Source organism: Corvus cornix, chromosome 1A (assembly GCF_000738735.6).
Source record: "Corvus cornix cornix isolate S_Up_H32 chromosome 1A, ASM73873v5, whole genome shotgun sequence".
NCBI classification, from domain to species: domain Eukaryota; kingdom Metazoa; phylum Chordata; class Aves; order Passeriformes; family Corvidae; genus Corvus; species Corvus cornix.
Genome location: NC_047057.1, coordinates 73,646,200 through 73,663,974, shown reverse-complemented (window position 1 = coordinate 73,663,974; position 17,775 = coordinate 73,646,200). Strand labels below are relative to the sequence as shown.

General features: G+C 44.7%; 1 protein-coding gene across 6 annotated transcripts in view; it reads right to left on the bottom strand.

Annotated features, from left to right (window-relative positions):
• WASHC1 (WASH complex subunit 1) overlaps positions 1-13,800 on the bottom strand; it is a 41,839-nt gene extending 28,039 nt beyond the window's left edge. Inside the window, exons 1-3 of one of the 6 annotated variants that reach the window (XM_019288660.3) lie at positions 12,173-12,333; positions 10,190-10,270; positions 1,415-1,568 (exon numbers count right to left, since the gene is read on the bottom strand). In XM_019288660.3, coding sequence (XP_019144205.1) covers positions 1,415-1,563 — 149 coding nt within the window. In that variant the 5' untranslated portion in view covers positions 1,564-1,568; positions 10,190-10,270; positions 12,173-12,333. The other 5 variants (XM_010404070.4, XM_039570209.1, XM_039570211.1 and 2 more) reach the window with 5 other exon arrangements.
• Between the last annotated feature and the right edge of the window lie 3,975 nt (positions 13,801-17,775).

The window sequence follows — 17,775 nt, the reverse complement described above, 5'->3', positions numbered from 1 at the left end:
AATTGGTAATTAAAAGTCATGAGTGCACCGAAGAGTGAGGGAACAGCATCACAGTCACTGTTCAGTACTCGGGAGTGACTTGCATACAAAGCAGCAGGCTTGTCTCCCTAGGGAAATTACAGGGTACTGTGTTAGACAGCAGTGAGGAGAGGAAAAATAGGGAAAAATAGAGACAGAGAAAGAGCAACTCCTGTATTACCAAGAGCTTTATTTGCCCCACAGAGAGAGACAGGCCAACCTGCCAACCAGGCCCAAGTTTGAGAGGTGCTTTCCACATGTTTACGGCAGCTCTAGAAAGCCTTCTCCCAGCCTTAGATCATGACGTGTTCCCCTACTTTGAAGAGCACAAATGAAGGAGACCTTGTCTTCAACCTAATCCAGCCCACACACAGCTCTTGCCCAAACAAAGAACTATTCCAGTGGAAAGCCTTTATTTCCCTCAATAACCTGAGCTCAGCCTTGGTGACTGCTCTTCACCCAAAGGCTGCCCTTCAAAGTAGCACTATCAGAAACCAAAGAACTTCAATCTACCCTTAAAAAAAACCTCCAAAACTCAAAAAAAGACAGAATGTCATGACCCTGCTCACACCGTAATAAATTAAACTGGATAGTCATGGGACCTCCTGAAACCAAAGCATTTGCTTTTACTAATTAGGCTATGAGAAGATAAATGCTGATCTGTTTCCTTCCCAATGATACTACACACCATCTCAGAGAACTGAGATGTCAAAGATGGCACTGGATGGAAAAAGGCATCACGTTAGCTACCATCATTTGCAAGCAAACACAAGAATCTCTCTGATCTGCTACATAGGCAGTCTTATGGATCCAATCCTAAACATGATCATATGCAACAGATGCCAAGTCTGGACCAAAACCTTGAAGAGATGGGCTTAGATGGATTATGATACTGTGGCAAGAAACCCAGTCTCATGCACTCAGCCCTTCCAACCAAAAGGGAAGTGCAAAACACCAGAAGCCCAAAAAGAACAGTTTGTATGTTGCAAGATCAGAACAAAGAGACATTTTCTACTTTGCTGCTTCAAGCACAATGACTCAAAAAGACATATCTTCAAGATACTCTAAATAACAAAGCCTCCCCTCTAATACATGAGCAAGAAGGAATAAAGGATAAGTGCAGCAGAAGCAGTAATGCAATTTGTGGAAGTCTGCCACTGAATAAAAAATTAATAACCAACAATCTCTGGCTAACTGCAGCCATTTCATTATGCTTAACTTTGACAGACTCGAATCTAATAAACTTACATTGAAGTGCATCTGGTCCTTTTTCATCCCTTCTCTGAACTTCCATTGCTTACCAACACAATGCCCTTTCACTGCTGCAACCTAATCACAGCACTGTGTTTTGTAATGCTGAATGCTGAGCACCCAACCCCTCAGGAGAGCACTTTACCTGTTGAAGATATCACCCGACACCTTTTGCAGATACTGAAGTGCATCTGCCACCTGCTGCACAGCCTCCTCCCTGCGTAGGTCCGGCTGGATCAGGGGCACTGAATATGTCTGCCCTTCCAAAAAGTGCTTCTGGGCTACTGCGGCCATTGTACCTAAAGGAAAGAACAAATAGGTCATTACAATAACAAACTGCCATTTTATCACAGCAGTTATTCAGGGACTTCTACTTTCTGCTCCACTAATTACTTTAGGAAAGCATTTGCAACAGAATTGGTGAGCTGAGGAGAAAGGCACAAGTAGTAAGGCTGACATATTGGATTTTTAATAAATTCAAGGCAGCTACAGTGAGGTGGGAATCTCTCGCTTATCTGAATGTTTTTGGAAACCTTCATTTCATTTTAGCATGCTACTTAACAAATCTCTGCTCAGTACTGTGCTGAAAACAAAGACCAGAGTTAGAAGCAAGGTCAGTTCAGAGTGGCAACAAGACTCATCAGAAATCACCCTGTCCCCTCCTCCCTTTCCTCACATTCCATGTGTGCAGATATATTTCAGGTCATCCAACCCTATTAGCAAAAGGCAGCATTTCATCTTACACTTCTGGTCCAAGAAACACACCGTCAGTCCCTTCTAAGAACAGAAGCCATGAAATTACAAGGCATGCATGTGCACATGCCCCCTTGCTCCAAGTAGGTTAATGAGAGTTCTTCCATTCTGAGACTCCCAGGAGCTGTTTATTGCTTCTGGTGACTGGATTGTTCCTTAGTAACTATCTTGAAAGAAGCCTCCTTATTTTAGAATCCTTTCACATCTCAAGCCTAACCAGTCACTGAAATGTTTCAGTTGTGTGCAACACACACATGAGAGCAGTATGCACACTTTTGGATACAGCTGGGCCAGTACCACTGCTCTATAGCTCAGCCAGGAGACGATCACCCATCACTCATGTTTCCATCCTGAGCCTTGCTCACCTCTCCCTCAGTAATTCCCAAAAAGTCTGTCTCTCATGTCTTTACTTACAAAAATAACAAAAAAGTTCCTGGGACATGGAAGAATATAAAGACAAAAAAAATCCATTTCTCTGAGCACATTAGAAATTGCAAACTCACAAATACATTACTGTTAGGACATTCTGAAGAACGAACAGAGTAGAGTATCCATAAAGTTTTCTAACCCAAACTCTACTGCTAGGTCTATATAACTCCCTTCAAAGTTGTTTCCTCTGTGTCTCTTCCCATTCAGGCTGTAAAAAACACACAGTTTACAGGTGCTCATATCACACAGAGCTCTGTACCTCTGTATAAGAAAATATTCAGTAAGTTCAGGAGAAGCAAAACAAAGGAGGATCAAAAAACAAGGTATCAGAAACAGACAGGGATATCTCAGGATGCACCACATTCCCTCTGTGGTACTTGGAAGTCTGCAGGAGCTAGTCCAGAGAGCACTGCTGCGTGCAACCTGCATTCCTGGCTCTATGGCAGCACAGGCTGAGAATAACATAGAAACACAGCCCACACTGGAGAAATTCACAAGACAGGAGCCTAAAGAGATAGTCACAACATAAACCAACAGTTTAATATGTGAAAATTAGAGGGGTCTTCACATATTCTTTCAATTCCCTATCTTGCTTCATAAAATGAAGAGATAACAGATTAGACTTGCCCACAGCCATTTCTGTACATTTAAGAAACACCATCCATCCTCTCCAAATTTGTCCTTCAAGATGAAGGGTAGAAAAAGTACAGTAGGGTAGAAAAAGCTTTCTGTAAATGTGATGTGGCTGTTATTTAAGGGTATTCTTTTTGGGATGGGGGGTTTACTGGGTTGTTTTGGGGTTTTTTTTTGGTGGGTGTGTTTAGAAATGTATCATATGCGATGTAGAAGCCTTTCCACAGCTAACAAATTTGCAAGATCAAGCCCAGCCATTAGAGAGCTGGCTCTGCTGCCTGTCTAGGAAGCCTAGACCTATTTCATTTCATGCATCACTGGCAGCCAGACTCTGCATCTGAACTCTTTAGCGGCAATGTTTGCACACTGATTAGTCTTCTTGACTGGGCCTACTCAGCAGACAGGAAATTATTATTTAGAGCTGTAAAACATACAAGTTAATCTGAGAGGAGTACAGCTAATTTTGAGACAGCAGTTTTTGATCTGCTGACCACAATCAAGCTTCAATCCTTTTCCTTTCAAATCTACTATGTGACTGTCACCACGGAATAAAGCGAGCAGATAACACAGCAAGGACACGGCTGTGAGTTACTCTGGCCCCAGCAGCAAAAAGAATTTATGATCCTCCCTGCCACTGGCCACAACTCTGCTGTTGCATCAGTGCTGCTGATGTTTGAGATGCCTATTTTTAACTCAAATCAGTTCAATGACCCAATTTACCGCAGCCAGATAAACAGCTGTAATTGTCCAGTCATGAAGCATAGTAGGAAGCAGGGGCAAGAAGGAAACTTCTGAAACTTGCCTCACTATCAAAACCTGTGTAAAGGTAATCCTGAGTAAGCCAAGCTTTTCACCTCTTGAGACCAAACGAGACTATACAGCCCCAATATGATCTCTCAGATCTCTCACCAATCCTAATTCTCCTAGTGACCTTTCTAAAACCAAGCTCAGTTCAGCTGCTGACTGACAGATTTTCCCACTCGGGAGCAGCACTCCTCTAGCTTCCCCCAAACCATTTCTTTCCCTGCAGTCAGAAGCTACAGACTGTTCTTCAGGTCCCACTGCTGCCCTGCAAAGAGAGGAGCACCCAGGACTGGGCAAAGCAGGAAAATCCCTGGATGCTCCTGCTCACACTGTCACAGTTTGTCTGTCAGTAAACTTCACCTTCAGAGGTTCTCAATGAAGATGCTCAAACGAGCTTCAGATTCTCACCTTTCCTAAGAAAACCACAGTGGAGAAATACGGCAGACTCTGGAAACTGCTGCCAGACACAGATACAAGAGATAATTCCTTCTGTGCAAGAGAACAAGTTCGAGATCTACAGCAAGGAGGAGGGAAAACAGCAACAACTAAATGACTAGACTTGGGCAAAATTCTATGCTACAGCTGCTATTTGTTACCTCTTAGGACCAAAGTAATTGGAGAAATAAGCCAGTTTTACAATCAATTTGAGTAAGGGCCTCACCACATGCTTAGAATAAAAGGAGAATTGCTTCACATAACAGAGAGGGACTGTAGGAACAACGAATATTTCAACAGAGAAAATTCAAAATATTCCCAGCAGAAGCCAGGAAGGAAAGCAAAGACTGAATGTCACTTAGTAAGACTGACTCTTCCTTTATCTCAAACTCCAGTGCATTGAGAAGGAAGCAGCACATTTTCTTGCCATGCTCCACTATCAGAATTAGTACATTAAAAAAAAAAGTGAGTGCTGCATGTGAAAATATGTCAACTCTTCTACCCTACCCAATGGGTGCCAAGCCTTCATGTAACATAAACAGCAAAGGTGCAAATAAACTGCTTATACCTTACACATGGAAGGGACTTTTAGCAAAGCCACAAACTGGTTCCAGCATCACTCCAGAATCTTACAAAGGGAGCTGGTGTGTTTCAGCAGGAAGTACAGCATGCTGGAATTATGACAGCTGATATGAAATACTCTGATGCTACAGTGAGAAATGGACACACATGCCCAAAGCAAGTATGAGTCATAAAAACAGATGTCAGATCACCCAAGAGATGTAATCATTAGTGGTGTGACCACCAACGGGTCGCACAAAGCAGAAGAAACAGCAATATAGAGCTTTTATTTTTTTGTAATCAAAGAGGCTCTGGAAAAGAGCTGCAGCATCTGGGGGCTCCAGCCATTCTTTATTCAATTATTTTTTCTATGTCAACTTTCATGATCAAGACAAATAAGCTCTGATGTTATATAATAACCTCATTTACCTTATTAAAGTGAAAACAAAGAGAAAAAGGTTGTTTTCTCACTGCACCACCTGCTTCCAAGTGCTATGTCCTGATTTGGAAGTTCTGACTAAAGCTACTGACTGCTCAGATTTGCACTTCTGCCTTAAGCTGTCTGTGCCTTTCACCTCCGGCAAGCTGCTCCAAAGCTCCTCAGGGCTGGTGGCTGTCCCTCTGCACTCAAAGCTGTTCTCTCCCTCTCAGTTCCAACACTCATACTGGCAAAAGCTGAGAGAAACAGCAAGAGTGGGAAACAGAATCAGTCTCCACCAGACTGTCTTGCCTTTCCAAAAGACTTAAACCAGGCCAAATACAGGCTGAGCACTCCAGGGTTTTCAGGCATTTGGAACCAAGAACTGGGCTTACTGTTCACTCACCACAGCCAAGTCTAATACTCAGGGATATGTGAAGCTCTGCACCTGGAAAAGGAAGTATACAATTCACTGCTCTGGATAGGCAGAGAAATACTCCACCTGCTTTGCTCACCTCTCTCCATAAGAATAAAACTTCTTACGTTAAGGCAAGCTCAAAAGAACTTGTTACAGAGCAAACAGAGTTTGTAAAAGAAGCAACCTTTCCTAAGTTCCTTAGAAAATACTGCTCTGTGGAGGACTGACCACTGGGATAATTATCTAAAAGAAAACAACCCCACAACCTTAAAATATCTTAGTTTTTCAAAGGAACATAAACAAAGGCAATATTAAGAAAATAGCCTGGCTGCCCTCAACACAGGCAAAATGTAAAGCTATATACAAGCACTTACCAGATGTGTACTTTGCTGTGAAAATAAAGGGAGAATAAGGCAAGCCATCAACAATACCTGCTTCCTTAACATGTTTCAAGAAACTAAAAAGAGCAGGCTCAGGGGAGAAGAGGGATTAAATACTTTGAAAAAAATCAGTGTGTATACTTCAAAGCTACAAGGGCTGCTTTAGCAATTACTGTGCTGCTGCTTCTGTCACTGCACTGGAAAGGCAGCAAGAACTAGAGGCCTTTAATTCCCACAGGCAGTAACATCTCCAAAAAGAAGTGGCAGGCTGTCTCTAACCCTATGTCTCTCTTTTGTAGGATCCTAATAAAAGATCAATGCCTTGTAGCCACCTGTGAAGACATAGAGATCAGCAATATGCAATAAAACACAGGTCTGCACATCCCTCACCACATACCACTACCCAACTACCACCAGTATGGTTCCACAGTGGGAACAGACCAAGCCACAAATGAACTACAGGTTAAGATTAAACACACTGAAAAGATGGACGAGACAGGCTCTGGGCATAGCTTATCAGGAAGTGCTGTTTCCTCTGACAGAGGAAAGTCACATCAATAACTTGGTTAACGGTGAGAAGTCGTCCCAAATTCTTCACCGAGAGTAATTTCTTACATGTAATACTTTCTACCATGTTTACCCGGACAAACATTTTCCCACGGTCAAATCTGCTGGCATATTCAAGTCATGCCTTGATTGTTCTGGAGGCTTGCCTAGAGGCTATCCCAACGAATACCAGAATTAAATCCTCCAAGGAAAAAATATGAACAATAAAAAAAGATAATTACATCACCTTGTCCTCCAAAGATAAAGCACACTCATAGGAGTTTACCAGCTGCAAAAACAGACAACTGTATTTTAAAAAGAGACTTGAAAAGCTAGAAAAGCAAAACATGTCATTGCACATGCTCCTCCTGTTCAGGGGCAGGATAAGGCAGTGTGTGCACATACACAGATGTAGACACTGAAACAAAAGCTAGTAATCGCTCAAATGCAGCATAAGAGTCTACATACAAGTCCTATTATTTTGCAGGAAAAAATCATTCTGCCCTGTGTTGACATTTGCAGGAGGGGATGAAATTTAGTCCTCCAGCAGAGCACACAAGAGATAACTATCCTGGATAGGAGAGAAGGATACATTTCCAGAAGTGAGATAAGAGGTTCACCACAGTCCCTGTGCTAATCCAACTTTACGTTTTTTTTGGGGAAGCAAGGTGGGGGCAGGAGAGAAGCACTTCAGTAAGTTAAGAGGATGAAAAGTCTATTTATATTTTTTAATTAACCATCTTCTACAGTGTTATTAAGCAGCAATCAAAGATGCAGATGCTACTGATTTGATTGGCAAGAAGTACACTGTGCTGAATATTAAGGAACTCTGCCCCTATAAATAGGTCTAATCACCATCTGAAGGCTGGAAGGCAGTGATGAAAGAAAGCATTAATAAGACCCTAATTAGGCCCTGTAGCAGGCTGTACCACCAGGGTGCTCATGTTACTAGATGTCTCTTATAGTAGTGCCCTCAAACTCCATTGTAGATGTTACTGCTTTGGTCTCAAGACCTCTAGTAGCTATTTTAGACAAGACTGGGGTTTCTTCATCTTTGGAGCACTTGGCATTTGCGAGGATTTTGCCTCCGAGTGCTACTCCAGGAACCAAAAGGCTCTCCATTCCAGCTGTCCCACCCCGCCCACTCTCAAGGAGTGAATTAAACTGAGGAGCTGGAGTTCCCCAGACACAAAAACTGGCAACAGGTGCTGGAAAGTGAAAAGCTTGAGAAGCCATCATTCTCCCTCCCTCTCAGCAGCAGGAGCACACCTCTGCCACATCTACATCACAAAGTTACTTTAGCCACAGCTGTAAAAGCCATTTCTGCTCCTCTCCTCCAGCTTTAGAGGGTACTTACTCAACCTCAGTCTTTCAGCCTGTCCTTACAGTATAGCATCACCTCAGAAGAACACCACCAACAAAAAGTCCACTTAGAAAACGAATCCTACACGGCATCTCCTGCTCCCACAAGTGCTAGTGATACGGGACTACCTGAACAGCCAAAACCTTTTCAAAAGGAGGCAGTGTCCCAGCACACCATGGCCCTGCAGGAGCAGTAGAACACTGAGGAGTCTGACAGTCAGCAGGACTACCTAAAGAAAAGCACTGGCCTGTCAAAAATCTGCTTCTGAAAATGTGAGCCCAGCATTTAAGGCAGCCCCTTCTCAAGAAGCCAGGGCCTTTGTGTCTTTGGCTTAGACACTTTGCTTTGAAAGAAACAGTACCTGTGGCAGCTACTATAGGTGAAATCTGGAGACTCTCCCTTTCCCTAAAAACTACTTAGAGCCACTTAGATTTGTTGGTTTGTCACATACTGCCGTATTCCACTTAGGCTTAAGAGAAAGAATCAAAATTTGAGATCTCAGAGCCCAGCTTTACAATAGCATACGGCAACTCCTTGGCAAATTGCAAAATACCTGACATTTAAAGATGGATCACGTACAAACAAATTATATTGACTCTCCAAACAGGAGAATGCTATTACATTACTTTTTTTTTAAAGAGAATCTGAAAAGTAGAGACTTGAAAGAATTTAGAGGTGCACTTCAATCCTGCCAGCTCCATAAGCTAAGACTCCCTCTAAGCCACTACTGTCTTCAGGACAATCTTTCCCCTCAACACAGAGCTCTGTTTTGTGAAGCACAGGCAGCCTCCCTCACCGCATCACCTTGCTGAGAAGGCCCTGTCCTCTAAGCACAGGCTGAAATTGATTTCCTCCAGCTGGATACATAAAGCTCATTTTGACAGACAGATGTTGATGTCCAAAGTTAATCAGATAATCCCCTCTGCGACTGCCACCTTTGGCTCTCACCAGTAATGGAGACAATCAGACGCTCTAATGAACAATTGATCGATTCTAGGGCAGCATATACAACTGACCACAAACACTCTGCTAATTGCCTGCCTTCCCTTCCTATCACCACTTATTACAAAAGAAGCCTAAATAAATAGCTTAGCTACACCTACTATACAGACATCATAAGTAAAGCTGAGGGTCCCATCCCAAACATCCAGACACAGCTCTTTCTTCGATTTCCTAAATGGGGCCACTTCGGTTTTGTATGCCTGAAGTGCACAGAAGCCACTGGCTATGCAAAGTCCTCTAGAGAGCCACTTCTCTGCAATAAGTTCTCTTAAACAATGGAATTGCAAAACCGGGCTAACTGGAATGCTGCCGTAGACTCCCTGCAGAATGTTTGGAGCTTCTCATTCTCACTATCAGACCACAGGAATACTTACTTCCAGAAACACAGCACTTAAGAAAAAAAAAAAAACCAAACCAAGACTAAAAAACCCAGCTAGTTTTTCCCTCTAGTTTCCTGATACAAAATCAGCTTCACCCTCCTGCAGAGGGACCTTAGCTGCAGATCTAACCACTGACACATCTCACTGCTACAAACCCTAACTCACAATGTCCCGTTTTTCACCTCCACATTCAGTACCCTCTGCTCCAAAGTTCTGGAGTTTTACAAACCCCAGGCTCCACATGCACCATTACAACAAATCCTTAGACATTTAGTTAAGGAAACAACCAAATCAAACTTGCAATCACATCAGTTCCTGCCTGTTTTATACATTCAAAAGCAAAGGCAAAGCTTCCATTTCTAGAAGATGACAGGAGGGGAACTCACCAAATAAGGAATGTCTTCAAATCTGTTCACATTTGCTAGAAGGAATATCCCTACAGAGTGGCCTGATTGACAGGAGCTGGCAAAAAGCTGGGTCAAAAAATGACACCTGGATGGACTATTTTCTTGGAAAGGTTATCTTGTGAAGGGGTCTAAGCAGAGCTGATTAGCTACAGAAACTGCTTTTCTGAGTGATAAAAATGTTTCCCTTCAATCTCTTACACCACAGCCATGGGAAACATAACAATTTCACACATAATCCTCTTCTTCCTCTGCACATTACCTTCAAACTAAAAAAATGTTATGAAAAAAATCTGCCTTGCTTTCAGGATTACCTCAGTACTATTTTTCCCCAGCCCTCAATTTCTACCCTTCCCTTTCACTCCCAAGCTGAGTTTAAAGTGACTACAGTTACCTGGTATTACTCAGAAGCCAGATTGCAGAGTAGTTCCCAGGAATTACCTACTTTCAGTTTTCTGGCCCATGAACTCCTGAGCTGAGAGAAGAGAACAGCACTTTTTATCTGAAGGAATGAAGATTTAAAACTCAGTTTAAATATCCAGAGTGATAGAAGAAGGACAGATGCTAAGAATAGCAGCCTGTGCTGCTCTGGGAGTGCCTCAGGCACTCTTCTCCCTCAGGGCTCTGGAGGTGTGGCTGTCTCCCCCCCATTCAACACATCCCAGGAATACAGATATAGATAAATCAGGCAGCCTCTACATCCCAGCTTTACTACTCGGACAAGACAAACATAATGAAATATCAGAATTTATCAGATAACCTTCCTAAAATAAAGTCTAAGCAAGGGACAGTTGACTGGAGCACCTCTGATTCCCAGAAAACTGTCACACAGAAAAGCTTCTACAAGGACACGCCAAAGCCACTTTGCTTCCAGGCCTTGCCTCTGGCAAGAGCAGTACTCTCCGCTCCGCTTCCTTTCACTGCTCCAGGAAGGCTCCGTGTTTCAGGGAATTGGCAAGGAATGGGAGCAGTTTTAGCTTCTACCTCATCTGCTCCAGGATAGGTCAGCCCAGACTGCAAATCACTGCCAGCAACACCCACCACAAAACCTCCAAGAAATAAAGAGGTCATTCCAGGCAAACTCCCAATTGACATTTGCCTCAATCACGTGAAATGCCACAACCACAGTCAGCACTACCCCACGCTCCTTATTGGAAGCTGCACTGTGACTTGCACAGAGTCAAGAATTAGCCTCTTCTTTGGAAAGAGGCCTTTGGGAAAATCCAGGTGGTATTCACCCATTCAATATCTGAACAACATTTAATACCTAAAAAAAAAAAAAAAAGAAACCCACAAAAACCCCACAAACAAATAAAAGAACAAAAAGGAGTGGGGAAAGCTTATCACAGGAATTCCTGTTGATTACTAAAATAAATACTATCAACGACCATCACTGCTGGATGTGGAATCACAATGTTCTCTACATCCATCAGCATCCTTTCTTCATGTGCACAGTTAGATCTAGTAGCCCTGTGGTCTTCTTACTGCTAGCCATTTCATTCTTTATCTTGAACAGAATTTTTATTTCATTCTTTAATTTGAACATAGGAAAAGATTATTCCAATAACTGCAATTATCACATCAGCGTTTGGGTTCACTTGCAAACACTGACAATATGTGTTTATTTCACAAATCATTACAACAGCACAACTACTGGCCTGGGAGTATACTTGGAATAGTACAAAACACCCAAACCCCATCACAAGCCATTAGCTGACTTTCTGAGGAAAAATCACATAACTCACAACACAGTCTCATGTCTCTCTCAGACACCTCCTTCTCTTTTTTTTGTTCCTCCCTTCAGGCTGCAGCATCACCTGTCTGTCCCTGCGGGGTACCTGATCTACACTGAAAAGAGGCATTGTCCTTGTCATTCCCTGGAGCACTGTGTGGAGCTCAGGAGTCCTGTATGTCACTGCCAACTTGAGGTTTCCATGCTCCATGCCTGCCTGCCAGATTTCCCAATCCATGTCATAGCTCAGCACCGAATGGTTCAGGTTAGAAGGGACCTCGGTGGGTCATCTGGTCCAACCCCCTGCTCAAGGAGGGCCATCCCAGAGCACATGGCACAGGATTGCACCCAAACAGTCCTTGAATATAAACGAGGGAGACTCCACCACCTGTCTGGAAAACCTTTTCTCGAGGCTGAACAGGCCCAGCTCCCTCAGCCTGTCCTCATAAGAGAGATGCTCCAGACCGTAAATCAACTTTCTCGCTCTCTGATGGAGCTCCATGTGTCACATGCCCTGGGGAGCCCAGAACTGGACACACACTCCAGGTGTGGCCTCACCAACACTGGGCAGAGGGGCAGGATCACCTCCCTTGACCTGCAGGCAACGCTCTTACTAATGCACCCAGGATAAGAAGTGCAACGAACCACTTTCCGACGCTGCTATCCTTTCTAAACAGCCGCTGCTAAGGTCTCCTGCCCGACAGCTGGCGGCACTCCCGACGGGCGGTGCCTGCGGCCCTCAGACGTGACGGGCCGCAGTCCCGGCACAGCCGCCCGCGGGGCCCCGCTCGGGCCCGGGGAAGGGCACCCACCGGAGCCGCGGCTGCTCTCCGGAGCAGTTCCCGGAGCAGTTCCCGGAGCAGTTCCCCCGCCCCGCCCGGGCCCTCCCGGCGCTCTGGGGAGCCGGGGCTGGGGCTCGGCCCCGCCCCCCGCGCGCGCTCCCCGCCGCACCGCGCGCCCCTCACCTGCCGCCCGCGGCCACGCCCCCGCACCGCGCCACTTCCGCCCCCACTGCGCGTCACTTCCGCCCGGCCAGGGCGCCCCCGCGGGGCCGCGGTCCGAGAGGAAGCGACGGAAGCGTGGGGTGTCCTGGGCTGGGAGGGAGCGCGGGGATCACCGAGTGCAGCTCCTGGCCCTGCGCAGGACAGCCCAACAATCCCGCGGTGTGCCCGAGAACGCTGTCCAAACGCTTCCCGAGCTCCGTCAGGCTGGTGCTGTGCCCAGTGCCCTGTGCCCTGGGGAGCCTGGTCCAGTGCCCAGCCACCCTCTGGGGGAAAAACCTTCTCTGAGACCCAACCTAAACCTCCCCTGGCACAGCTTCGGGCCATTCCCTCGGGTCCTGTCCCTGGTCACTGCAGAGAGGAGACCAGTGCCTGCCCCTCCTCTTCCCCTCTCAGGGAAGCTGTAGCTGCAATGAGGTCTCCCCTCAGTTTTCTCCGGGCTGAACAGACCAAGTGCCCTCGGTCGCTCCTCGTAGGCTTCCGCTCCAGACCCTTCACCATGCTCCTTGCCCTCCTTTGGACACTCCCTAATAGTTCCAGCACGACTTCTGCACCTGGATGCTGTTTTGCTTCCACGTTATCTGGCACAAAGCATGGCAAGCAAAAGGGGGAATCTCTGACTCACACTCCAGTGCTCATGTTTAGAGTTGGGCAATTTAAAAGCTGATTTACCGAATGCGGAATTTTAAAGAATGTTGCACTAGTTTGCTATCGTGTTGCTTTCACGCTTCCCTTTGTGCACATATTGAAGCAACCAAGGTCTCCCAGCACAAACGCTCATGAAAAATGAATTGCGAGAGTACATCTGTAAACATTAAACCCACACTTTAAAGGGCTATGTGCTGCACATGACAGAGGTATTTGAATGCTTTCCCACTTAAGGATCAGAAACAATTTCTCAAAACTTATGTAAACAGTTACAACTTCACACTATTTGAATAGCAAATACCAGCTTTTGGATGCACCAGGGAACACTTGTGATTGATATGTAGCATTAAAAGCGGTGCACAGGGGAAAAAAACGAGGCAAGCCTCTTCAAACAGGGAATGCACTTGAAGACATCAGCACCCACTCATGCATATTCAGCTCAGGGGAAAAGGGTACATTCATTACATAAATTACCTGTTGCAGATTGTTTGCTCAGTTCCACTCCTTTACAGTGGGAAGTGCAGACTGAAGTGGGGGAGTGATGTTGGACCCAGTGGAGTTGCAAAGGAGATCAGGAGCCAGCAGCAGCAGCAGCTTCCCTGTTTCAGAGCCTGCAGGAGGTGCAGTTCTTGCCCTTGTGATGTTTTGATGACGGGCCTGGTAAGACCTGTAAGTATGGAAAGCATAAGGGCACGAGGCCTGAGCACTAAGGACCAGGGTAGGAGCTATTGAAACTCTCTATGAGGAATGGAAAATCCTGCCAAAAACTCAAAGCAGACAAAAAAATCAGATCTAGTGTGTGTGGGTGCCAGGACCTGTCAAAAACAAAATGGGGAAGCGGATGTAAGAAGCAACAATCCAATCTATTCTGATCCATTTTTATTTATATACTGCTGACGGAAAGCCCTCCAAGTGCTTTTTGCTGCTTGGTGAAATCCAGTTCAAACCATTTACAAAATACAAGAGAAAGCAAGAGATGATGGCAGGCTGATGCAGTCCCTTCCCATGTCCCCCTCCCAACCTGAGGAAGAGGAGCCAGTTTGCAAAATCCATCATTAAAGGACAAAAAGAGAGCTAACACAGAGAGAGAAAAGGAACACTAGATCATGGGCTGGGTGGGCAGAGCAGCAGGGACCCAGCAAGTCCTAGGTGAGAAGCAATAGCAAGGTAGCACTGGACTGGATAAAGCACTAGGAGGACTCTGGTAGTGGGTGAGAGGCTGTAAATGATTGTGAACTCCTGGGTAATGTTGTCATGTATCAAACTTCTTTCCTGTGCAGACAAAACCTGTCTAACCAGGCACAAGTAAGTGTGGACAACAGCACAGAAAGAATCCGGAGGCAAATCAGGAGAGCAGGTGCTTCACACAGTGTTTAATTCAACTGCAAAGGCACCAGTCTACATCTGGCTGCGTGGCTTGGCTCGTGGAACTGGCTGGTGGGGATGGAGGAACATGATTCCCAGCCAGTGGAACACAGGACACAATTTTTTCTGTCTCCAGAACAATGTTTACTGGGTACATTTCATAACCTTTCACTGGCTATTTTTTGTCATCCTGAGGACAGGACCCTTTTAGTTCAGCAAGGGCTGCTCTCAGGGAGTCAACTGGCACCTGTCACCACCAAGCTCACCCCACCTTGCACTGGCAAGTTCCAGCCAACAAAAAGCCACACACAGTATCCTTCTCCTCCAACAAAAGGAGCACTACTGTTTAGAGACTTCTTCTGTCTGTTAGTTTTTCCATCACTACAGTATTCAAGTGCTTCCACCCTGTCCAGAACTCTTGCATAAAAGCATTTTTTTCCTGTAGGCTAGACCCGTTGCAAATATCTATACACAAATTGATCGCTCATCTATTGTTGTGTCACAGCCACAAATTCGTGTGCAGCAGCCAATCCTTTTAGATTCACATTGTATCTGAGCTCATTTTCATATTTCTGAAACTGCATTTTCCCACCAGAGTGCTTTTTCTAAAGTAAAAAAAGATGCTTTTTCTGAAGTCAAAAAAAAAAAAAGGCAAAACACTCAACCTTCAAAACATTCAATTAACTTTCTCTTTCTTTTGTTATCTTTTACTGAGCAAAGTCACCTTGGGCAAGTAATTAGTGCCTCAACTTTTCTCACTAGAAAAAGGGAAACAATAATATTTTTCCATCTTTGATATTTTTAGGATGGAAAATCTTTCTGCTTAATATTTATTATAATGTTTTATACCAAAATTTAATAACATAAAACTCAGAACCTGAAGGAAAAAAATAAAAAGGGAAGGTGAGGAGAATACAGAGTGCTGCTGTGGTTGTATTTTGAAGGTGCTGGAAATTCCTGTAGTCTGTTGAACAGCGTTTGTCAAACGTTCAGGCAGAACTGTCTGAGTTGCTTTTGCACAAGGCCGGAACACAGATCAGCTGTTACTCCAGACATCCCTCTTGTTTTGGGGGTTTTCAGATTTGAGGGATATTTTGCTATTGCAGTTGGATGTAGGATTGAGCTCACCTAACCTTTAGAAGTGTTTGGAGCTCAGGTTTTGCTTCAGGTCTGACTCTAATGCTTTGCTTGTAGCATTGCCTTAGAAGAACAAGCAGGAAGGAACATCTGTCTCTTGTTCTGTGTCTGGTGATAATTAGCACCTCGTCTGAGTGCACACTAATGATCAGTATATGCTCACAAGATGTTGAAACAAGACAAAACTAAACTGTGTATTGTCATTTGGGAGTGAAAAGTAAAAGACAAAGTACCTTTATTTCCCCATGACATATAGATGCTCTAACTATAACATTAATATCTGCATTACCTCTGAGGTATTCTTACTGCAGGGAGTTAAAATAAGGTCCAAGTGTAGCCCCCTTTCTTTCTGCACAAGTTCCCTTCTGACTCAGATATCTGGAGACACTTTTTCCACACACTTCCTCTCAAACATGTGGCTTTCCTCTTCCCCTAGAAGTGGGGCTTTGGGGTACAACGCAGTGGAGAGGAACAAACTAGAGCGTGAAGTTGATAGAAGTACCATACCTGTACCCCCTCTTGACCACTCTTGTTCCTTCTCCTCCTCAACCCCTTCTGCTTCTACACTTTCTCCCTATCATCCAAGCCTACTGCTCAGCCCTGGAGTCACAGCTTTAAACATCACTCACCAGCATCACATTACTTATTCCTCATGAGTGCCAGAGTGCTTCTGATGCCCTGTGCCTGCACTGCCCATCAGACTGTAAGTTCTCCAGGGCACAACGTGCCACAGTGTTTCACGTAGGGCTCAGGCTGAAGCACTCAGGCAATGCTGGGAAAAAAACCCCCATGATAAACAATGAAAATGCAACTTCTTCAGTGCAAACTTGAGTATAAAATGACTCCTGTATTACTGCCATGGCTTAAAATGGTACCTCTCTGTACGACTGCACTGAACTAGTGTCTCTGATGCACCTTGAACTGGTTGGTAAGGAAAAGCTGGATTGCAAAGTTCTCTGGCTTAAGTGTCGCTGGGAAGACTCTTAGCTGTGAACTCCAAAATGCCGTTCCTCACATTGCATCCACACAGTTTTGCACGCTCACAGGCATAGCCTTTGTTGACTTAAAAAATCCCCCATGTTTCGGACATAAAGGTATATCAGTGAAACAAAGGTAACAAAAACAGACCACAAAGAGTAGAAAGTCCCTGGAGAGGAGCATGGATGAGGACAGTGTTCCATGCACATTCTTTTATTCTGTATCTCCTTTCCACACTGCCAGAGCACCCCCAGCCCTGAGAGTCCTGAGTGGGGCTGATCTCGCTGCCCACGTGAGATCTGTGGGAGCACAGCACAGCAGTGTGGCTGCAGGCTAATGCTTTTATTTCTGTAATGTGTAATCCTAAGAGCATGGTAACAGGAGGTAGGGATCAAATCCATGTTTCTTGCATAACTGAACAGAGCATTCCCGCTAGGCTACCTGGCAAGAGATCAAACCTCCCATACCAGGCCTTTATAAAAAATAAATGAAAGAGAGAAATATTAAGAACAGCCATGGCTAAGAGAAAAGCAACAGGTATTCTAAGGTCATCCATTTAGCCATGCTCTCAACAGGCCCAAATGACTTGTTTGACTTTAAAGTCAACACATACAAGACTCACAGAATCTGCAACATTCTGTTACACCCTCACATTCTCTAACAACCATGTACACAATTCTATACTCACAGTCTATAACACCCAGCTATTTGCCATGCAGACCCAGCTACCATTTCATATTCAAGCCAGAAGTCAGCTATCCAAAGCTCCTCCCCTTTGTTGCAGCCACGGACCCCATTGCTGGCTGTCCTTCTGTTGCCATAACAAAGTCAGGAGTAGTCAAGAATTCACTAACTGCCCTCTGACACATGAAGAGGGCATGACCCCAAGGAAGAAGGAGCCAGTTACAGCTCCCAGCTAACATGTTAGTGAGTCATCATGAAGATCATTCTTCTTTTGATTCTGACATCCATTAAATTCATTTAGAACAGTGTGAGTGCTAAATATTAGAGGTTGCTTCCAAAAAAATTGGAGATTGATACATTTTTTCCATCCTGAAAGGCTCAAATAAAATTCAGCATTCTGATGAAAATTCACTGCACTCCCTACCCAGCTTTGGA